This window comes from Psittacula echo (assembly GCF_963264785.1).
Source record: "Psittacula echo genome assembly, chromosome: 7".
NCBI classification, from domain to species: domain Eukaryota; kingdom Metazoa; phylum Chordata; class Aves; order Psittaciformes; family Psittacidae; genus Psittacula; species Psittacula echo.
Genome location: NC_137740.1, coordinates 29,885,257 through 29,904,298, shown reverse-complemented (window position 1 = coordinate 29,904,298; position 19,042 = coordinate 29,885,257). Strand labels below are relative to the sequence as shown.

The 19,042-nt window shown below is 40.9% G+C and overlaps 1 protein-coding gene across 1 annotated transcript; it reads right to left on the bottom strand.

The window, feature by feature from the left end:
- Positions 1 to 4,758: 4,758 nt before the first annotated feature.
- AHSG (alpha 2-HS glycoprotein) lies at positions 4,759 to 11,002 on the bottom strand (the record flags this gene model as incomplete). Its single annotated transcript, XM_080623192.1, has 7 exons — positions 4,759 to 5,034; positions 5,872 to 5,952; positions 6,710 to 6,823; positions 7,105 to 7,268; positions 7,992 to 8,076; positions 9,302 to 9,412; positions 10,799 to 11,002. 7 exons carry the CDS (start codon positions 11,000 to 11,002, stop codon positions 4,759 to 4,761), a joined length of 1,035 nt encoding a protein of 344 aa, XP_080479318.1.
- Positions 11,003 to 19,042: the final 8,040 nt, after the last annotated feature.

The window sequence follows — 19,042 nt, the reverse complement described above, 5'->3', positions numbered from 1 at the left end:
AAGCAGCACATGAAGTACTTATGCTTTAGCAAAACAGTGTTTAAAAAAACTGAAAAATATTGTCAGCTAGTGATGCAGACCTGACAGAACTACTCCGGCTGCATTTCAGGAAAGGAAGCATTTGTATTTTATGTATTGCCATTTTGCAACACTTGCTGCTCATAGAATCTATTATTAAATACTAAATCTGTTGGTAAGTGTGCAGGTGCATGAATACGGGGCTGTTCTGGAGAGAGACAAAATAGTCATGGAAGATGTATCCTTTAGGGGGAAAAATGTGTCCTTAAGAGGGCAAGTGTTAAGGAAAAGGAAGGTGAGGTGCAGCTACTAACTGGAATGCACAGAGCAATTTTGCCTTTTTTTTTTTCTCCCTGTTTTAGGAAACAATGGAATAGTTACCCCAAGTGTAGGAGAACATCTGTGAAGTGCAGAGGCTGCATGTGTTCTATTACATATCCTTGCTTTGTGTGGTTGGAAAAGACAACAAGACAATGCAGCATTTCTGGAGTTCAGAGATCCCCATTGGTAGGGGTCCATTTTATAAACATTCTGTTTCTGCCATCAGATAAAGAATTTTCTAAGTCTGGAAAACACTGTCTCTTCTATAACTTAGTGCCATTTCATTATATGAAAGACAATTTGTATGGTTAAGGCAATTCCTGATTTTAAAATACAAAAGGTAGGAAAAATAGTTGCTCCAGGTGAGTTAAAAACTCATCCTCGTGTATCTGCTGTTATAGTAATGCAGATCATAATCACAGAATCACAGAATCCCAAGGGTTGGAAGGGACCTCAAAATATCATCTAGTTCAACCCCCCTGCAAGAGCAGGGTAACCTAGAGTACATCACACAGGAACTTGTCCAGCCGGGCCTTGAATATCTCCAACGTAGGAGACTCCACAACCCCCCCTGGGCAACCTGTTCCAGTGCTCTGTCACTCTCACAGTAAAGAAGTTTTTCCTGATGTTCACATGGAACCTTTTATGCTCCAGTTTACACCCAGTACCCCTTGTCCTATCACTGGCCATCACTGAGAAAAGCCTAGCTCCATCATCCTGACGCTCACCCTTTACATATTTGTAAACATTGATGAGGTCACCCCTCAGTCTCTTCTTCTCCAAGCTAAAGAGACCCAGCTCCCTCAGCCTCTCCTCATAAGGGAGATGTTCCACTCCCTTAATCATCTTTGTGGCTCTGCGCTGGACTCTTTCAAGCAATTCCCTGTCCTTCTTGAACTGAGGGGCCCAGAACTGGACACAGAATTCCAGATGCGGCCTCACCAAGGCAGAGTAGAGGGGGAGGAGAACCTCTCTTGACCTACTAACCACACCCTTTCTAATGCACCCTAGGATGCCATTGGCCTTCTTGGCCACAAGGGCACATTCCTGGCTCATGGTCATCCTCCTATCTACCAGGACCCCCAGGTCCCTTTCCCCTTCACTACTTTCCAGCAGGTCAACCCCCAACCTGTACTGGTACCTGGGGTTGTTCCTCCCCAGATGCAAGACTCTACACTTGCCCTTGTTGAATTTCATCAAGTTTCTCCCTGCCCAACTCTCCAGCTTGTCCAGGTCTTGCTGAATGGCAACACAGCCTTCTGGCGTGTCAGCCACTCCTCCCAGTTTAGTGTCATCAGCGAACTTGCTGAGGGTACATTCAGTTCCCTCATCCAGGTCGTTGATGAAAATATTAAACAGCACTGGTCCCAGCACCGACCCCTGAGGGACTCCACTGGTCACAGACCTCCAGCTAGATTCTGCCCCACTGACCACAACTCTCTGCCTTCTTCCTTTCAACCAGTTCTTGATCCACCTCACTACCTGATCATCAAACCCACACTTACTTAGCTTATCTATGAGGATGCTGTGGGAGACAGTATCAAATGCCTTACTGAAATCAAGAAAAACCACATCTACCGTTCTACCATCATCCATCCACCTAGTTACTTCCTCATAGAAGGCTATAAGGTTGGTCAAACATGACTTCCCCTTGGTAAAACCATGTTGGCTACTCTTAATGACCCCCTCATCCTTGATATGTCTAGAGATGGTGTCAAGAGTAAGTTGTTCCATCACCTTTCCAGGGATGGAGGTAAGGCTGACCGGTCTATAATTACCTGGGTCCTCCTTCTTGCCCTTCTTATAGACTGGCGTGACATTGGCCATCCTCCAATCCTCAGGCACCTCTCCTGTTTCCCACAACTTACTAAAGATGATGGAGAGAGGCCTAGCAATGATCTCCGCCAGCTCCCTCAGCACCCATGGGTGTATTCCATCCAGACCCATCGATTTATAGATGTCCAGATTGCTTAACTGATCCCTAACCCAATCCTCATCTACCAAAGCAAACTCCTCCTTTATCCTGACTCCTTCTGGGGCTATAGGAATCTGGGGCCCCCGAGGAGAGTCTGCAGGAGTAAAGACAGAGGCAAAGAAGGCATTCAACACCTCTGCCTTCTTTATATCCTCTGTCTCCAGGGCACCCACCTCATTCAGCAATGGGCCTATATTGCCTCTTTTGTTTTATCCGCTATGTATTTGAAAAAGCCCTTTCTATTGTCCTTAACCCGACTAGCAAGATTAAGTTCCAAGGAGGCCTTAGCTGTCCTAATTGCCTCCCTATATCCTCTAACAACTGTCCTATATTCCTCCCAAGTGGCCAGCCCCTCCTTCCATAATCCATAGATTCTCTTTTTCCACATGGGTTTGCCCAGCAGTTCCTTGTTTAACCATGCTGGTCTCCTGGCTCCCTTACTTGATTTCCTACCCACTGGGACGCTCTGATCCTGAGCTTGGAAGAAGTGTTCCTTGAATGCTGACCAACTATCTTGAGCCCCTTTACCACCTAGTACCCTTTCCCATGAGACTTCCCTTAGCAATTGATTGAAGAGGCCAAAGTTGGCCCTTCAGAAATCCAGAATTGTGGCCTTGCGAGGTATTCTGTTCCTCCCACACAGGATCCTAAACTCCACCATCTCATGGTCACTGCAGCCAAGGTTGCCACTGACCATCACCACTTCAACCAGACCCTCCTTGTTGGTGAGTACTAGATCCAGCAGCACTCCTCTCCTAGTTGGTTTGTCCACCATAATAATAGCCATTTAATTAAATCATGTACTGTGGCTCGTGCAGTGGGATGGGAGGACCACTTACCTTACCACTTTGAGAAATTTCTATAGCTTAGTGCTAGCACTTTGTGAATGAATAGCTGCATGCAGAACATACTGGAGTCACTGCAGAGAAGCAAAAACTCACTTAGCAACTGACTGGCAGTAGCTGGTGCAATGGTCTGCAACACACTTCCTGCCAGAATGCATTGTATTCTTGAAACGTGAGAGTTGCTGCCTTCATGGGGAGAGCTTCTCCTCACTATGTTGCCATCACGTTTGACTATGGCTTATAATCTGGGCTGACTGCCCTTTTTCTTTCCCTTCCATACACCCAGTTGAAGCACTGGTCCAAGTGCCTACGGCTTTTTCTTTCCCCATGGGTATAACAGAGCAGAACCTCTCTGTATAGCAACTTGTTGCACCGTCACCAAGAATAAATGTTAGTTGTGTTGCTTTCTGAATACTAGAAGGTTGTAACTCAGAGAACAGTATAGGTTATTTGAAACAGTTCAGAAATGACATGTGTTCTGCAGCTTTTGCTGCCTGCATGATAATTACCTTGTAGCAAGTACTGTTCCTGGTTAAAGATTCATGAGTGTCTTAGAGACTGCTCCCACAGGGCCTGCAGAATTCCAGTCTGGCTGGCAGTAAAGATCATTCTGGCCCCTGTCTCTTATTACTTTCTACCTAGAATAGATTTTGCCTCTAACATGTGTCAGAAATCTGGGGAGGATTTGACTGCTAGGGCAACGGTAAATTGCCATCACTGTCTGACTCCTATTACATGAGATATATGTCTGTAATATATTTTTATTCCCTTGAATTGGTATTCCTTCATATGCACATAGCACATGCAGTACCCATGATCATATTGCATCTGTGTATTTGCTGGAAGACAGAGAATACACTTCTGTTTGGCTGGAAGGGTTGATGCTTTCAGCGTGCACAGCATTGAATGAATCCTGATTCTTTGTTCTTTTCATAGACATGGATGCCATGTCCAAAAGTATTGAAGTACTTCTGATAGATAATAAAAGTAGGTACATGCTAGGAAACACTACAGGTGGAAGGGATAAATACATTTTTTCCTGCCACTTCTTCAGTGTTACTGGTATGTGATCAAAAGAAAAGACTGACCTGATTTTCTACAGTAGAGTACCCACACATCCCAGTGAAGCTGATGAGAAGTGCAAGAGCTTACTGTTTTTGAGATCAAGCCTAGAATATGAGTCATAATGCTGTGAAGGAGATACTTGACAACTAAATGAAAATATATACAGATAGAAGGTACCAAAGCATTTCTGTTGAGCATTTTATTGTGAAGTAACCTTTCAGGTGATGTTTCTATCACAAAGCTGCAACTGCTGTATAGGTCTTACAACAGTTTCATTGAAACAATATTTTCTGTATTTTAACTTAGCATCCTTTTATGTAGAGAAAAGAACTGCTGTATGTGGTAATCATCTATATTTTGAACCAGGCCTTTGCAAGATGCTGGCCACAGCTCTGCCCTCTGGAGGGTGAAATTCATTTAGGCTCAGAGTCAAGCATTCTCACCTATTTGTACTTGATGCTGTGGCCTATGTGTTGATGCTGCTGCTGCACACTGGTGTTTCACTTAGCTGTATTGCTATGTCTGTAACACAGCCTATATCTTGAAATGGTGAGTCTTCCCAGGGCATGGAGGAGGAGGCACAAAGCCAACCGGGCGAGGTACTTTGTCATGCTGAGCTACCTCTGCGACTGCTCTCTTTGCTACAGGTTTTGCAGAGAGTATGAGAGTAGGAAATTCTGAAGAGCTGGATTCAGATGCAACAGGATTATTGTGGGAGAGCCTGAGATTGTGGTTTGTGAAGCCTTGCACAACACTGGGCACCAGTCCAGCTGATGTATCTTGGCCTGGTTGAGAGTAGGTAACTCCAGGCTGGAAAAGAAGAAGTTTGTATTTGTGTTCAGTATCTTGGGGTTCATAATAGAAACATCATTGACCTATTAATAGGTACCCTGCTCCTAACTAGATATAGACCTCCAGTCAGGTACAAAATATTCATGACCATCACAGAAGTTTGATTTGCATTTTAACACATACACAGGAGCCCAGGAACACATTTTTAATATCAGGTGGATCATTAGCACCAAATTCTGTGCTACATGAACTTTCAGAGCCACCTATGCAGCTGGTGAAGCATTCAAAACTAGCTGTCTTACTCTTTATTTCATATACCTCCTAGACAGCTCTTGTGTTACCAAGAGCTCTGGTCCATAGAAAGTATTCAACCACGACCTAGCTCTTCTCAAACCAAATGGAGACTTAATTACCTGGAGAGCACCCTGGTGCTAGCATATATATGTTTCCCTCCTGTTGCTATAGCAGTGCATGTCAGGCTCCCTGAATTCAGTCACATCTAAGGATGTAAAAAACCTCAGCTGATTTCATCTACCACAATGGCTCTTTTATGTTTTACATCTATCTGCTTCATCCCCCTAACTGAGCAGAGTTTGGTTCCCTTTTCTCCATCAAACATGTGAAGCTTCCAGATAGTTAAGAAGAAAAATGAAAAAAGCATGGATGACAGAGATGACATAACTCCTGGCACAGAAATCCATTGGATTATCAGGAGCTGCTTTACCTTGTTTTTTTAGGATACAAAATTAAACTCAAGTTATCACAGATAGCAAAAGAAGTAAACTCAGGGATTGTTTCTAACTGTTTAGTAGGCTAGAATACTCTGGAAAGGAAGGGAATATCTGGTATTGGTACCTGATGTCCATAGAGCTGGCAGTCCACTTTGAGATCCTGTGAGGGGCGTGTTACCATTGTTGCTGTGCAGAAACCAAAATTCTGGCAAAGCAGAACATAGTCAATAGAAAATAGTTATAAAATACAGGAGACCTGCACTACAATTTTTAGTTATCAGTACATTTAGAAACAGCTACGTCTTCTCACGTTTTATCTGAGCAGTGAAGTGCTTGCTTTTTAGTCTGTTGGACAAAAAAGCCAAGCTGTTTAAATGCCTAACGAGCAAATAAGTTAAACTCCTGCATTCTTCTAGAATAATATCCTTTGTATGTCTGGATATGACGGAGGGAAAGAATATATAGGAATCTTCCCACCCATTAAAACTGCTTAGGACTCAATTTGATCAGAAACAAAAAAAAATTTTAGCATTATAAAGTGTACAGTAAAATTCTCAAGAGCCTGTATGTCAGAACAAAGTGAAATGACTGCACTTAAATTATAAGAAGGTGAAACAGTCTACCCTTTTGCTATATGTTTGTGTACTGCCCAGTACAAACAGCCTGATTTTCTCAGGTGTTCCTGGTAAAAAGAATAAAAAATTAATATATATTCTGCTGATTCAAAATATTTTGTGTTAAAGACATTTTAGTCCTCAAGCCTTTTTGAAATGTATTCAAATACATCAGGTTTCAGTGCAGATACCTCAGAGAGAAAACAAAGGTGTGATATAGCTTTAGGAATTATATACTGAAAAGCATATAATGATGGTATACCACTCCTGTACTTTCATTCTCACAAAAGGCTATCCCTGCACAAGTGTGAGCACATCACAGTATGCTGCTTTTCCACCTCTACTTACAGATTGGTCTTCAGGCAGCAGTTGACAAGCCTCCACATTAACTTTAGCGACTTTTGCTGAGCAGTTCGTGGCAGCCACGGCAAACTCAACAGAAACAGCATGCGTTGGGTGATACTGTTAATACAGGAAAATTGTTTAAATGACTTTGCACCAAGAGAGCTGCTGACAAAAGATAAGAGGCAAATATTGTGGTTTCTAACTCTGCATCTCTCACTGAAGTGAAAAAGAATCCTGTAGCTAAAATGACACAAAATGCTTAGGAAATCAAGAGCAATTCATTAGGGCAAATAAGAGCAAGGTTGATCTGTTTGCAAACATACCTAGTTAGCACTGTACAATTACCACTGAAGAAATATTCTGTTCACATGGAGGGCAGACATAGTTCTAGCAATTACCTGTATTTTGGCTCTCCCAATCTCAAGGAGTCTGAGGTAAGCATCAGCAGTTTTGCTGTTGTGGTCATTGAGTGCAGTTGTAACAGCTGTTAATACCTCAGTGTTATTCAGACTTGCCAGCAGTGGACAGTCAGGGCAGAGTTGGAGAACATCTTCACTTGAGTCTGCGGGAGGAATCAAACAGATTATGTTTCGATCCGATTGTAGGTTGTTTTGAAAGGCGTTGTAGACCTGTTCAGTCACAGAAAATATTGTTTCATCATCAGTCCCAAATTATAGGAGGAGGAATTTTTGCAGTACAGACTATAGATGGCAGTGTTTCACACGACTTGCCCTATTTAAGTCTGCATGTTGAAAGTGCTGTGGACTTCAGCAGCGCATTTCGAATGTTCTTACTCAGGTTTTAATAAATTTTCTTTCAGGCAAACTATCCATGACACCAATGAAAATATGTATCAGCTCACCCAAGAAATGGTGGGAAAATGAAGATATTTTCATTTATTGGGATTTTTTTTTTCATGAGTGTGTTATTTCATTCACTCACCAGTTTTGAAAGTAGTACTAAAGATATCTCATATAAAGCAAAGAGATCTCCTATGACCAGTGGCAATATTGAAAATGCTGGATTAGTAAATAAGCTGCATCTGGCAAAGGGACTCTGAATATCAGCAAGCTTCAGTAAATTCAGACCAACAAGAAATCAAATTCTCCAGGCTAAACTTCTGAGTGAAAAGTCTCAGTACCAGTAAACTCTAGGTCAGGTATGGGGCTTGCTCCCCAGAAACTCTTATAGTGTCTTAATAGTCACAATAACAAGGAGCAAAGAGAGAGGGCTCAGTTTGAAGGTGAAGGAAAGGGGTTTCAAACTTAAATAACAAAGTCTTTACCTGCATGTGAGTGGCATTTACTAGCAAGTACAGATAATATTCCATCCACCCTCTGCAGTTTGACATCACAGTCACCTTCAACTGCCTGGACAGAGAAAAAAATCAAAGAGTTACATCGTTCAGATAAATAGGAATTTATGAAAAGGGTGACTATTACTAGATTCAAAAGAGCAGATCCTGGCTGAGTGTTCCTGGCAGTATCAGTCTGATTGCAAAGGTGCTGCTGAGATGTGTTCGGGTGTCTGTGATTTTGTAAAACACAGACCAAAGCTGCAAAATTTGGATCCAAATCTGGATCTCAAAAGTATCAGAACTGCCAGTGTAGCCAGATTATGCACATTTAATTCAGGTTCCTCTCTCATAAAGAGAGGAGAATATGAATACTTTTGAATTCAGTCCTTCTGCAGAGCATTTTGATAACATTCTCACTAATCTCAGCTGGTCAGTGGCCATGCTAACAACAGTGTGCTGCCTTGTGCAAGCTGGCTCACATGCAATGCAATCCAGCAGGGGAGATGTCAAAGGCAAAGCTGGAGTCTCTGGGAAGAGGGAACCGTTAGAGTTATCTCCCCCAAGATGGAAAATGGGATCTGAGCCCTGGTGAATACAGGGGTGGATCAGGATTCAAATTTAGTCGTGAGCTCTGTGAATTGGGCCCCATTCTAGAAACAGCAGGCTTAAATTGTCAATTGCTCTCTAAGTTTTCTGCTTAGAAACCTGTACTCAGACAACACTTCCACGGTATGGTTATGGAAAGCTTTTCACAGTTGGATGGCACTTGCATAAGAACAAAATATTTGAGGCAAGTAAATTCCAGCTGGGCATTACTTTGAAGGCAAAGCCCTATCTGAAGGGAATAGCTCTTCTGTAGTCTTGACCAGGACTAGGTGACTAGACTTGAAATAATTTCACTAGGTAACACCCCACATGTAGCCAAGGGAAGGTTGTGTTTGCACAGATTCACAACCTGCCCTGTCTACGATTCACAGTGATGCAGTGACATCTGGACTGACCATGGAGGGCTGAATGTGGAGGCCCTAAACAATGCCTCATGGCATCTGTGAACTGTATGTGGAATGTTATGCTGACAGAGACCTGTCCTCTTCACATGAAAAGACATAAAAGAAAACCAGGAGAGAAATCCTTCATGACATGAAGGCAACAAAATCATCAAGGAAGTTACAAGTGATTGTGTGGTTACAAATCGTAACAGTGATACAACATTTGCTTGGAAATCTGATGATAGCCTCTAGCCTCAAAGTACTGAAAATACACCTCTGGACCAAGCTAGTAGTGTTTTAGATACTCACATGTTCTGTGAAGCTCCTTACTGTGCAATTTGCAAGAGGCGTAGGGCTGAGAATGGGGCATGTGGTCTCCAATAACTCAAGTTCAAGAAATATTATGTCATTATTCAGCCCCTGGAAAAAAACACAACACAGGAACTGTAGTAATTACTTCAAAAAACATCACCAGATTTCTTTTCTGGAGCTGTGCTGTGGTCTCTGTTGCTGATTGTCATTGGGTAGCTCCAGGTATACACTACAGTAGCTAAGTCTTTACTATATAACTTCATAAGAACCAGGACACAGTTTTTTTAGCTGGAGTAAGTATCATGGTCAAGACAGTCACACTGGTATTTTTCCAGCTAAGGAACTAGCCTATAAATGTTGGAAAACACAGCCTGTGTGTAGTGGTCACTTCTCTTAACTTGATTTTTTTATTGTTGGGTAGTTTTAGAAAAACAACAGCTGCCTTTGTTGATGAAAAACCTTTGTGTTTCTAAAACTAGATACCAAATAAACACTGGTGCACATGAGCCTGTCCCATTTAGTCCATTGAAATGGCACTGAATTGCACCAGCTAAGTTCCAGCCCCACTATTAATGTTTTTTATAGACTGCAGGATCTTTTATGGTTGTTCCTGAACCTTTGCAACTATAACATAAGACATGTGAGGGGAAGGGCAGAAGTGAGGTTCCCTAGCTCCAAGATTGACTCTGAGGTTTGAGTCATGAGCAATTACATTTAAACCAATAAAGTTATTTTAGTCTAAAAGTATTAAATATGATCAAATTGGTCACTGGTGTTTTTGTGTGGGTAACTGTGGGCATGCTTCTAATCTCATTAGTCTTAGTCTTTTGTAAATGACTTTGGTATCCTCTCTCTCATAACAAGTAGCAAACAACCATGGAGTTTCAGTTATGTTAATATTTGGGACCTTTTTCAATGATTTGAGAGAATCAAAGGTTCTGAATAGGCACATACATTGTATTCATGACCATATCTGTGGCCTTTCTAGATGCTTACAGTGATGGCAATAGATCTTAGTGAAAATGAGATGCAGTTATTTCCATTCAGCTTCCTTGTCAGCTCAATAGGTAAAATTAATGCCTACTACAAAATAACTAATCACATGGAATTATGATAAGTATGCATTTAGCCGATAAATAATTACCTGCATCATGAGGAGTATCTTCACAGTTTTTCTTCAGATTAGCTACTGGGCTCATGAATCAGCATTGTGCAGGACCCGCCCTAGCAAGCATACTGCATTTCTAAACTCAGTCCTTTCGAGCATTGTACAAAAATATCTGAACATTTCTCTCTCCCCCTCTGTCCTGCTCTTTGAGAGATACATTCCAGTGACCTGGATTCTCAACTGCTACCAGGTGGCATTGCCCCATTTAAATCAACAGAGCCATGCTGATTTACCCTGTGTGAGAATACAGCTCTTGGCAGGGCTCGTTGGTCATTTCCAGCATCTCCGGGTTAGCACAGCGCTCTGCCTGCAAGCTCCTCACTTACCTGGGGTAGCACGCGGATATTCTCGATTCTGTTTAAGGCAAACTTGTATCCATGCTGACTGTGGCCATTAATATAATTCACAGCTACTTCAGCTGCTGCTTCAGATTCTGGGTCATCACAGCCCAAGGGAGCAGGGGGAGCTGCTGGTACAGCTTTGTGAATTGGAAGCTGAACAAGCAATATTAAAGCTACTAGTGCCTTCATGGTGCCTGAGGAAAAACAATCCCTTTCAGAAATAAAGATCTAAGAATACTGTTCAGATGGTAGCTAGGTTGCTAGAACTGGGGTCTCATTTATATAGTACATACCACAGACTTTGCATGAGCACATGTCTGATATTTGTCCCAGTTCCAAGAGGCATTGCAAACAACAAAAGAGAAAAGTAAATGTTAGGACATGAACCTGACTGATTAATATTGGCCAAAGTAAATTTTATCAGGTAGGATATTGCGAAGTCTGCTAAAGTAGCTGAAGAAGAAAGTGTCAGCAAAAATATAACGGAATTTCTAGACACTTTCCTACCAAACAAATACAGTGCATGCAAGAGGAATATGATCCCTCCTGTTAAATGTGTAGAGCTAGATGCTAGAGCTAATTGCACTTTCTTGTAAACAGGACATATTCTGTTAGGGCCAAAATCTCACCAGACACCAGTCTAAATTGTGAGATCAGTAACATGATAAACTAGAAAATGGAATTTGAAGCAGTTCTAAGGATCACATTCAACAGTAAATGTAATTGTATAGCAACTTTTACTACTAAATTCATTTGGATTAGGAAATGAGACATAGTTTCTAAATCTTTTTAATCAGCTCTTTCTTTTTCTGAATAATCTGAATATTTCCAGTAGTTCCTGGAATTTTATTTTGCAAAGCCAGGCATCTTGCAGAAATTTTTCTGGAATATGTTGTACAGATTTGAGGATTTGGCAGAAGGACCTAAAGGGCAAAAGAGTTTTAAAGAGAATGTAGATGAAAATTAGCTGCTTAAATGCTGAGGAGTGCTGGACCCCTGCTTATACTTACATTCACAGTGTACATGTTTACAAAACAGTAACTGGATAACAAAAGATTTCTGTGGAGCAGAATATAACTTCTACAATGTAGCTGCATAGAAATGGTTCAGTTGGACACATTTAGTGATGAAGAAAGAGAATGGGAAAAGACTAAAAAGATGGAATGATTTTTTTGAGCTGTATGGGATGAGGTGAGTTTTTAATACTAGGATTTGCATATTGAAGAGATTCCCCAGGAAAAGAAAGGCTTTTACTCTCTCTTGCTATAAAAAATTGCTCTAAGCATGATTTGTTTCTTCCTGACACTTGAAGCAGGTGCTGTTTGGCATTTTTTCTCTTGTGTGGATGATCATTTGTCTTCTTGAGTTTGGCCTGGAACACTTAAAAGATGAAGGTTTGGTGTTCCAAAAACATACTCTGGGTGATCCTTGTGAGTATATTTTGAATCATGGCAAATTTATTTAAAAATGTAGTCTCTTATTCTTTATTTTCAATCCATAGGTCAGTTTCTATCCTGTGAATCTTTTAATTCCCTTTTTCCTTTTCTGATATGAAACATTGAGGAAAACTTCCAACAGGTGCGCACTGAAACTTGTTTTCACTTCAGTATCGTATAATTACCGTTATTTATAAATTTAATGTGATCATTACTCAGTTTCTTAAGTTACATCTTCTCCACTTCAGAGTTGCAAGTACTCTAGGATGTATAACATTTCTGCAGTCAAGCTCTAAGTATTCCTAAATATAATATATTTTTCTAAATATAATATATAACCCAATTCAGTCAACTTCAGGTTCCATTTTCAAAGAACAACTTAAAACCTCAAATAGCAAAACCAGGATTTATTATCCTCTTTCTTCCCTTTCAGTTGTCACTCACATGCAGTGTTTCATTTACTAAGCAAGACAAAAATGAAATACTTTGGAGTCTGATGTACCTCTTTTCAGTTTCTTTGTAGAAAAACTGAAGACTTTCCCCTCTTGATGACTGTATGAATTTCTTTGCTGGCATAGAGAGGATCAAAAATGTGCCCACATGATTATTAATACTCAGTGTAATGCAGAATGTTTACAGCTAGCACTTTATGGGTGCTTGTTATATGTGTGAAGAAATTGTTATTTGTTTTTTATGTCTGTGAATGGAGTTTGAAAGTGCAATCGAGTAGTTTGGCTACAGGTAATACAACAAAGGAGCCTTTAACCTTTTGGATACAGACTGGCACAGATCTGCCTGAGTATTCCCTTTTGAAAGTGGGATTCCTGATGTAATTTCCCTGCAGGCCTGTGTCCCATCATGACTGGCCTTTTTTTGTCACCCTTACTTGAGAGGTGGTAATTGCAGAAATAACTTCTCAGTGAACTCAGTGGAGATCTATTCTCTCTCTTTCATGTCTGGAACATAGTAAAAAGTTGTCCTTTAGTAGTGGCTGCAAATAATTCTTACAGCACAAGAAAGTGAGCTAAATTCCATGGACTCCTGTTCAGAAGGTCACATCTCAACCCCATTAAAGTGAACAAGTCTTATACAGAATCACAGTATCATGGAATAGTTGACATTGGAAGGGACATCTGGAGGTCATCTTGTCCAACCCCACTGCACAAGCAGGGCCATCTAGAGACCGTTGTCCAGAACCATGTCTTTTGAGTATCTCTGAGGGAGACTCCACAGCCTCTTTGGGCAACTTGTGCCCATGTTTGGTCACCCTCACAGTAAATTTTTTTTCCTGATATTCAGACATAACCTCCTATTTATGTTTGTGCCCATTGCCTGTCATCTTCTGACTGGGTACCTCTGAAAAGAGCTCAGTCCTCTTTGCACCCTCCCTTCATGTCTTGATACACATTAAGATCCCCCAAGGCTCCTCTTCCCTATGCTAAGTAGCCCCAGTTCTCTCAGCCTTTCCTCTTAGGAGAGATGTTCCAGCACCTTATAACCACCTTTGGACCCCTTTGCTGCACTGCTTCCAGTATGTCCCTGTCTCTCCTGTACTGAGGAGTTCAGAACTGGACACAGCACTCCAGGTGTGGCCTCACCCATGCTGAGTAAAGGGGGAGTATCGCCCCCCTTAAGCTGCTGGCAACACTTTACCTAGTGCAGCCCAGGATACTGTTAGCCCTCTTTGCAGCAAGGGCACATTGTTAGCTCATGTGCCACTTGGTGCCCGACAGGACAACCAGGTCTGTTTCTGCCAAATGCTTTCCAGCTAGGTGGGCCCCAGCATGTATTTGTGCATGGGTTTTTCTTTCTCCAGGGTGCAGGATTTCAGACTTCTTGTTGAACTTCATGAAGTTCCCGTGAGCCCATCTCTCCAGCTTGTCATGTTCCCTCTAGGTAGCAGCACAACCCTCTGGCATATCACCCACTCCTCACAATTTTTGTCACACACACACTTAGTGAGGGTATCCTCTGCCTCGTCATTCAGATTGTTAATGAAGAAGTTAAACAGGACCCCAGTATTGACCGCTGGGGTACACTGCCAGAGGGTCACGCTGGCCTCTAACTAGAACTCGGGCCACTGATCAGTACTCTCCAGACCCAGCTATTCAGCCAGTTTTCAATCCACCTCAATCTACCTTTCATGTCAGTAGTGTTAGACTTTGGCCCTAGTGAATTAGGTTGCCTGAGAGACTTGACAAGGCTTGGAAGCAGAACAAGCTGGGTTGTTATATAACAAGCCCTTATTATATAAAATATAATATTGATTTATGCTCAAGAATTGAGGCTCCTCTGAATCTTAGTTCTTAATAATTCATATAAACCACAATAGAAAGGTGAGTTGATGGTTTGCTTTCTCTCTTTTTTCTTTTTTTTTTTTTTTTTTTGGTTGGATGCTTCGAACAACTGGTGATGATTGGAAACTTGCTGCCCCTGCTCAAGCTCATTTGGAAAAAAAGCAAAGAATTACTTCCGCAAAATGTCAAGCTGACACCTTCCAGAGCTTAAAATTCAAACGAATTAAACAAGCAAACAAATAAATATCATCTTTCTAAATCTTCAGATCAAAGTTAAACACTTGTGGGGATTTCTGAGGCTCTCTTTTCAGATTACTAAATCGTCATTTTTTGGTAAAGGAGACAGAACTGTTCCAATTCTCTGCACCACATCAAAAGATGCATTTCTGAGCAGTCAGGCATTGTACAGTACTGCAAAACTTAATCACCTTTTGCTTTACACTTGATTAAGTACATTACTTTTGGATCATAGAGTTCACAAGATATTGGAACATCAGGGCTGTCTTCTATATAGCCATCACCTACACAGAAACCTGCATGCTAAGGCAAGAAAATGTTTGCAGGGAAAATGTCAGATAGCTAAAGTGACCAGTCTTGTCAAGGCAGCATATTGCTTCCTTAAATGACAGTATAATCAGCATTTAAAAATAAAGTGTATGAAAACCCATTAAGGTCTGAGAAAAACCTCAAGACAAATTAGACTAATTGGTTTGCATAGTCTTACTGGCCTCTTTCCACTACACGGGCAAATCTTCAGCAGATATAAGTTGACTTAGATTCACTACAGTCCAAGTCCCTCAGTGTTCCCATACCAGAAAACCTGTTAAGTGTGAACAGTTTTACCAGACTGTAGTAGTAGAACATTATCTGGTTTTGAGGTTTTTTATACGTATATGAGAATCTTTAAGAGAAGGAAGGCTGATCATGTGCCATGGTCTGCTCTAGTATTTGCAGTTGAGAGATTCCTTATTGTGCAAAATAAAATGTGCAGACATGGCCTATAATTTGTGAGCCTCTAGTTTTGGGTGCCCAGCTAGAGATTCCTTCTCACTCAACTATTCTGATTTCAATCTGTTAATATCTATTTAGTTTTAACTGTAAAATGGAAATAACTATTTTCCATTTTACTTCAATGATCTGAAATAACTCACTGAATTTTGTAAAAAGTTTTGATATCACTGGGTAGAAAGATCTATTCAAAGCATAAGCATTAGAGGAATCTAAAAGTCAGACAAATCAGATGCCAGTCAGTAAAAATTTAGAGATTCCTGGACTTAATGGAGATGTAGTGTGATTAAAAGGGTTGAAATTTGGGCTCCCAGATTTAGTAGTTATTATTTCTGAGAAATGTTATTTGCTGGAGTTTCTTTTCAAAAACTGTACTGATTTGTTTTGCTTCATTTCATTTTTTGAAAGAGCATGATAAGTTGGCAAGAAGTCTGAAATCTTTACTGTAATGAAAATTCTGATTTTTGACCAGCTCTTCCATACAAAGCCAACCAAGTCTATTTCTGTCCTGTTCTCTCTTGTTCCATTTTGCTCTTCTATTGTCTATGCCACTGAAATACTTGAGTGCCTTCCAGAAGTACATCAAGTGACATAACTAGCATTTTTTACACGAAAGTCTATTCTCCTTCTCTTCCCAGTGGGAAGATTATATAAGATGTTTTGTCTTAGTGAAGTTTTTGATTGATTTAATTTTTCCTCCCCATTTCCGCATTTTCTCTGCAATGTGTGTCAATGTTGCAGTCAGTAACAAGAGCATTTTTCTGAGTTGAGGGTTTTCAAGCCTCTGTATGACTTACCCTGTGTTATGCTGTCCTGGTATGTAACACCCCCTTCCTAAATTTTTATACATTTTTACCCTTTTATCAAGGTCAAAGTTATTTATGTTGCCATGCAACTCTTAACAGTGGGATATTTTTGCTTCAGCCCTGCAGGGATGTCATGGTTCTCTCAGTACCATGCCTGTGCAATTTGATGGGTGTGGGAAAGCTGTGTTGGAGATGGATAGGTGGCAACTGTGAAATCAGAGATTAGCAGCTACTAAAGTTTTTCTTTTGGCTTTATGGTATAGTTTGGGCTTACAGATTACATGGGTGCTCCCCGTGACCGCTGCTCCATATCAGAACCTAGAACAAATAAAGCAAGATACCTGGGAAGGAAATGCAAAGCTGAACAGCTGGAGCAAATAGTGCATCAGACTGCAGAAACAGGGTATTTTGCACTGAGTAAATAGACACCCTGCAGTCAAACTGACCTCTCCTTGTCTCCATGAACAGCATGTCAACTTAATTGAATTTAAACTCCACTCACTGTGAGAACCAATGACTGTCCTGGCATCACCAGGGTATTCACAGACACATGGCACCATTTTAAAAAGGCAAATTGAAACATGCTGCATTAATTTCTCCTACTTACAGGAATGTCTGAAGATGTAAATGCACAATTGGTCTGGATGCTGTCATGTTCTATGATGCTGTTAGTCTCTTTGATGGAGAACTCCACATGATAACTCCACATGTTATCTTCCCTTGCTGAGTTAAATCCTGAAGTTTAGTAGCAAGCGTTAGGGAAACCTGCTGTGCTCTCTGGATTCCCACATGCTCAGCTGCAATGACATATTTTTGACATGAGAAACAAAATTTGCTCTTGGCACTGTAAGTGCGTGCTTTTTCCACTGAGTTTTGTAGAAAAAGCTACACATTGATTCTCATGCTGTGGCAGTCTATGAACATGAGATTGTTACCTACTTATACTGGGCTACTGTTTTGACAAAGGTGCATGTTTTTCCACGTCGAGGCTCGTTCGCGTGAGTGACAGGAGGGTTCATGATGTTACTTAGAGGCAGGACTAAGGAATGGCAGGTGAGAGGTTGGCAAACTGATATGCTTTCTCACCTTGGAGCACTCCTTCAGGAGCATGACAACCTCAATCAATATCCCAGTGAGATTTACATAATTCTGACAAGTAAGAGGGTTTTTAAAAAATTAAAGTTATTTATTTTTAGTGAGGCAGATGATCAAGAAGGATTTTTAACTGCTACGTGTCCCTAAACCACCCATTTATTCAACTCTTTCTGCTGCCTTCCAGCTACATGGATAAAAACTGTAACTGGGATAGGAAACATGACAGGGACATTTTGATTTAATGGCATGGAGACAGTATATTAATAACACATTTGCAATAGGAGAAGTGGGTCTTCCCAAGTAAGTGGAATTTGAAAGAAATTATATAGACATTCCTGCTTAAGGAATTTTGCATGTTAGACATAAAGCATGGATGACTTTTATGACACCAAAGTAGCTATACTCACAGCTTTCCTTGCTTAATTTACACATCAGATTCACAGCAAACAGGGACTCCAGGCTGTCAGCAGCAATAAACGTAAGGACTTCTGAACAGACACAGGTGCCCAGGTGACCTTCTCCTTAGTGTCTAAAAGAAAGGGAGATGTGAATGTAAACATTGTGAGCTGATTAAAAGCAACATCCAGTGACACGTTTATATAAAGAGATGCAGATCAACACCTTTTCCTGATATGTTTGTGAATTTGTTACATTTTGTAATGTCAAAGAAAAAAGAGCTATATTTTTGTTTACTATTAGCCCAGAAATTCTGAACCTAAAAGTGATGTTAAATCCTGCCAGTTAGAATGTGTACATATAACTGGCTAGTGCAGAATACTGCTTTTGTACTTGTGGATTTATGAATAAAACAGGTAAAGATAACTCACAGGACCGCTTTGGTGAGGCTACAAGGTTTTGTTGTGGGCATCTCAGCCTTTGCCTCTGGCATATCCCCTCTACTGTTCTGTTGAGCATTGTTTGTCTCAATGGGTTTCTGATTTTTCCATTCATTGTTTCAGTTCTTCATTGCTGGTGGCAGCACCCTTTCCCTGACACACAAGTCTGTATCTTGAAGGGAATCTTGTGCCTTTTTGAGTTCACAAATTAGTCTGGTCTACATCATAATTTTCTTTCTTTCAAACATATCTGAAATCCCTATTTTATCTGTCACTATAGCTCAAAATGTTCATATAGGCTAATTTCGTTATAATATCCTCTTAAGCACAACCACTGCTCATACTCCCTACACTAGTCTGCTGAATATGTCATTGTATCTCCAAGCAGTTCCCCATTAATGAGAACATCAAACCCAATTTTCTCTTTTCATCTGCAAGGCTCTGGCCAACACCAGACCTTCTTGTTCAACTGTTCACCTGGGGCTCACCTCATCCCCTCTGCCATCAATATCTCTTTGAGCCATTCAGCCATGTCACTGACAGGTATGTCTCTCACTCTCTTCAGAAAGAATCCCATTTCTGACCTTGTCCTCAAGGCTATCACCTCTCTGAATTCTCACAGGGCCCTTCTCACATTATCTCTAGTAACGTGTTATATGACTTTTAAACCTGCGTTTATTACACAGAGGGCGGCACTTACACTGGAAAAATTTAGGACTCCAAAAGACAAAATGTTTGAAAACCACCTGAA